At 41.9% G+C, this 4395-nt stretch overlaps 1 protein-coding gene across 1 annotated transcript; it reads left to right on the plus strand.

Annotated features, from left to right (window-relative positions):
- Positions 1–806: 806 nt before the first annotated feature.
- On the plus strand, positions 807–3603 carry LOC110893803 (leucine-rich repeat extensin-like protein 4). Its single transcript, XM_022140935.2, has one exon. It carries the CDS (start codon positions 1016–1018, stop codon positions 3221–3223), a length of 2208 nt encoding a protein of 735 aa, XP_021996627.1. The 5' UTR covers positions 807–1015; the 3' UTR covers positions 3224–3603.
- Positions 3604–4395: the final 792 nt, after the last annotated feature.

Genomic DNA, 4395 nt, shown 5'->3' on the forward strand with positions numbered 1-4395 from the left:
AACTTAAATAGTCTGGCCAGACTCATGATCAACCGGTTACGATTTCAAATCTAGTCAAACTCAAACTTCATGTAATACATAAGCTCGTGGTCAAGCCTAAAAAGCTATTCTATACATAAATTTTGTTCACTATCTTAAATACATATTTACCAATGATCTTTTGGCCAAGTGGTCAAGGAGGAGTTGAGAAACTTTGTTTCTGTTGGAGGTCCTGGATTCAAATCCAGACAAGAGGAATTTTAATTCTGACTTGGTGATGCTAAAATACCAACTAATAATCCGGTTAGCGACATCCTAACCGTACACCGTTCAAAAAAAAAAAAAAAAATCTTAAATACATATTTAAGTATTATATTTGTTCTTACGTAATAAATTATGCTTTAAATACATATTTAAGTATTAATTGTTCTCATGTATTGAATTATGCATTAAATACATATTTAAGTATTGAATTATGCATTAAATACATATTTAAGTAATGAATTATGCTTTAAATACATATTTAAGTATTAATTGTTTTTATGTATTGAATTATGCTAAAAATAACTAAAAAACAGATATTACATCATACAAAAAATTTATAGCTATACATAAATAACAAAAAAAAAATAATAAACAAACCAAATATGAGCCGAATTTGAAATCCTACATTAAATCATGCTAAAAATTACAAATATAGATTAAATACATATTTAAGTATTAATTGTTAGGTATTAAATTGAATATGTGACTAAAGTAGAACCTAATATAAGTTGAGGGGTAATACATTAAATTAAAAATCATTTAAAAACCAGCAGGCCAAGTTAACGCCGGTAAACCAGGCCGCCTCAATTTTTCTCTTTCTCTCTCCGCAATTTTAGAAAGAGAAAGTGAATGTGGTGGGTTTTGAGCTGTGCTTAGCTGTCTTCTTCTCTCTCTCTAAATACTCCAAACCCTCATTCACCCCCACATTTTCAAATAATAACAATTCAATCTTCTCAAAACCACCATTTGTTATGTCTCATTTCTCCTTCAGATGAAGACCATTTGTTTAAGTTTAATCTCCCTTCTTCTTCTTTCTCTGCTTGCATTCTCACCTGTCAGCGCTTTATCTTTGTTCGATGACTCCGTCGCCGGCGCCGGCTCCGGCCGCCTCACCGACGGCGAGGTGAAGTACATCCGGCAACGGCAGCTGCTGTACTACCTCGACGAGAACGGCGACAGAGGTGAAAACGTGACGGTGGATCCGTCGCTGGTGTTTGAAAACCCTAGGTTGAGAAATGCTTATATTGCTTTACAAGCATGGAAGCATGCGATACTCTCAGATCCACAAAATCTGACCGTTGATTGGGTTGGATCTGGTGTGTGCAACTACACCGGAGTGTTCTGTGCACCCGCACCGGATAACCGTTCGGAAAGAACCGTTGCCGGAATAGACCTCAACCACGGCGACATTGCTGGATATCTACCGGAGGAGCTCGGTCTGTTAACCGATCTGGCGTTGTTTCACATAAACTCTAACCGGTTTTGCGGTACAATTCCGAAAAAGTTTAAGAACTTGAAGATTCTGTTTGAGCTTGATATCAGCAACAACAGGTTTGCCGGAATATTCCCTCGCGTTGTGCTTAAATTACCTAAATTAAAGTTTTTAGATCTCCGGTTTAATGAGTTTGAAGGTAATGTGCCTAAAGAATTGTTTGATAAAGATTTGGATGCTATTTTTATTAACCACAACCGGTTTAAATTCGAGTTACCGGATAACTTCGGTAATTCGCCGGTTTCGGTTATTGTTTTGGCGAATAATAAGTTTCACGGGTGTCTGCCGGCGAGTATTGGGAACATGTCGGATACTTTGAATGAGATTATTATGATGAATAACGGGTTGAGGTCTTGTATCCCCGATGAGATTGGGTTGTTGGGTAATGTGACGGTGTTTGATGTGAGTTTTAATGAGTTGATGGGGCCGTTGCCGGAGACTATTTCTGGGTTGGTGAGTGTGGAGCAGTTGAATGTTGCCCATAATTATTTGAGTGGGAGTATTCCGGAGAGTGTTTGCCGGTTGCCCCGGTTGGAGAATTTTACCTATTCGGATAATTTCTTTACTGGTGAGCCTCCTGTTTGCTTGAATTTGGCTGCGTTTGATGATCGGAGGAATTGTTTGCCTGGGAGACCTGCTCAGAGGCCGGTTAATCAGTGTCGGATGTTTAAGAGTAAGAAGATACATTGTAGCGCTTTCCGATGTGCTCCGTTTGTTCCGGTGTTGCCTACGCCTCCACCACCGTCTCCGCCTGTTCCGGTGCCTTCTCCGCCTGTTGTTACCCCGTCTCCGCCTGTTTATACCCCACCGTCACCATCCCCTCCACCGCCACCATCGCCTCCACCACCCGTTTACTCGCCTCCACCGCCCCCTCCGTCGCCTCCACCACCTGTTTACTCGCCCCCACCTCCTCCACCATCGCCCCCACCACCCTCGCCACCACCACCCCCTCCACCATCACCCCCACCGCCTTCCCCGCCTCCACCCCCTCCACCATCGCCCCCGCCACCTTCCCCGCCTCCACCGTCTCCTCCGCCACCAGTAATGTCACCGCCTCCCCCACCTCCACCTCCACCTCCACCGCCTCCACCACCACCATCTCCCCCACCACCAGTTATGTCTCCCCCGCCTCCACCACCACCGCCTCCACCATCACCACCAGCTAATCCGCCTTATTGCGTAAGGCCACCACCGCCACCTCCTGTCACACCCTCGCCACCGCCACCGGTCCATTCCCCACCTCCACCACCTCACTCACCGCCTCCGCCTTACATATACTCATCACCGCCACCTCCATCGCCTCATTCGCCACCACCACCTCACTCCCCTCCACCACCACCCCACTCACCTCCCCCACCTCACTCACCGCCTCCACCTTACATATACTCATCGCCTCATTCTCCACCACCACCACCCCATTCACCACCTCCGCCACCCCATTCCCCACCTCCGCCAGCCCCCATTTGTATAGAACCACCACCGCCACCACCTCCGTGCATTGAATACACACCACCACCATCACCAACCCCATCACCCCCACCGCCTCCACTAGTCTATTACTCCCCACCGCCGCCAGTCCACCATCCTCCACCCCCACCAGCAATAACATACAACAGCCCACCACCTCCGGCACCCGTATACGAGGGCCCCCTACCGCCCGTATTCGGGGTATCATATCAATCTCCTCCACCACCACCCTTCTATTGATTCTTTCAATACAATTCTCCTACTCAAAGTTGAAACAAGCCCTACAATTAATTAACACCACCAATTGTCAGTCAAAACTTCCATCACTATGTGGTGATGAATAAACATCAAGATTAGATTTTTGTGGGCAACATTTGAAAGATGATTGGAAAATAGGGATAAGGAGGATTTGTGAAAATAAAATTGCAGGGAAAATTGTAGGTTGCAGAGAAGTTTTTAATGTATAGACATCATTATCATCATCATCAGTTTGTTCTTGGTTTTTCTGGGATTTTATTGTTATTATCATATTTTTGTTTTCAAATTTTATAGTATAATCATCAACATATTTACTTGTATTAATTAATTATTATCATCATTATCATGTTCTTCTGCCTTTAGATCATTCTTCTGCCTTTTCTCTTCTTCCATTTTGTGTTTGTGTTGACTTAAAACTGTTGATGTTTGACTAAACATGCTAATTGATTTGATTTGATTGGTGATGTTTTGATGAAAAGTACCAAATTTGAATTGTGAAGACTAACTAACAACAACCACTATTTAAAACTAAAGGAGTAAAATATTAAATATCCACATGATTGATTATTGGTTTGTGGAATTTTGAGGTGATTTATGTCAATTAGTCAACTTTGCTTTTGATATGGTCCATACTCCATTTAGTCAACTTTTTTCTTGCATTTTGTCTTGAATTATTTTTGTGACATTGAAGTCTTATTTGGAGCTTGCAATGTTCTATACTAATCCAAAAATTATTTAGTTGGAGGTGTTTTTGTCAAATTTTCTTTTAAATTAGAACAACAAACACATTAAAGGCTTAGCGGCTTAAACGATCGTCTAGGTCAAAAGAACCGATTGGTAACACAACAATGGCTTGGTTTAATGAGTTAGCGAGGCCGGTCTAGTCTGGTTTAAAAAAAATGATTTTTGTTGTTTTGACGGTTTAGAAGTTTGGTTGTTGGGTTGTATACACCGTTGTTTTATATACATTTGACCCAAAGATATAAATTATAATGGGTTAAAAATAGCATAAGAGATCAACTGATTTAACCATGTGATAGATAGTATATAGGAAAAATTACTCTCTTTTGTCTTTATACCGCTTTTCAGGCGGTGTCCTTTACTAGGTATTTTATTGCAAGTTTAGTCTTTTACACCTAACCCACTTAAAAAAC

Source organism: Helianthus annuus, chromosome 12, assembly GCF_002127325.2.
Source record: "Helianthus annuus cultivar XRQ/B chromosome 12, HanXRQr2.0-SUNRISE, whole genome shotgun sequence".
Classification (NCBI taxonomy): Eukaryota; Viridiplantae; Streptophyta; class Magnoliopsida; order Asterales; family Asteraceae; genus Helianthus; species Helianthus annuus.

Bases quoted from the DNA above. Each gene is read 5' to 3' on its own strand.
- LOC110893803 (XM_022140935.2), top strand. From the start codon at position 1,016: ATGAAGACCATTTGTTTAAGTTTAATCTCCCTTCTTCTTCTTTCTCTG.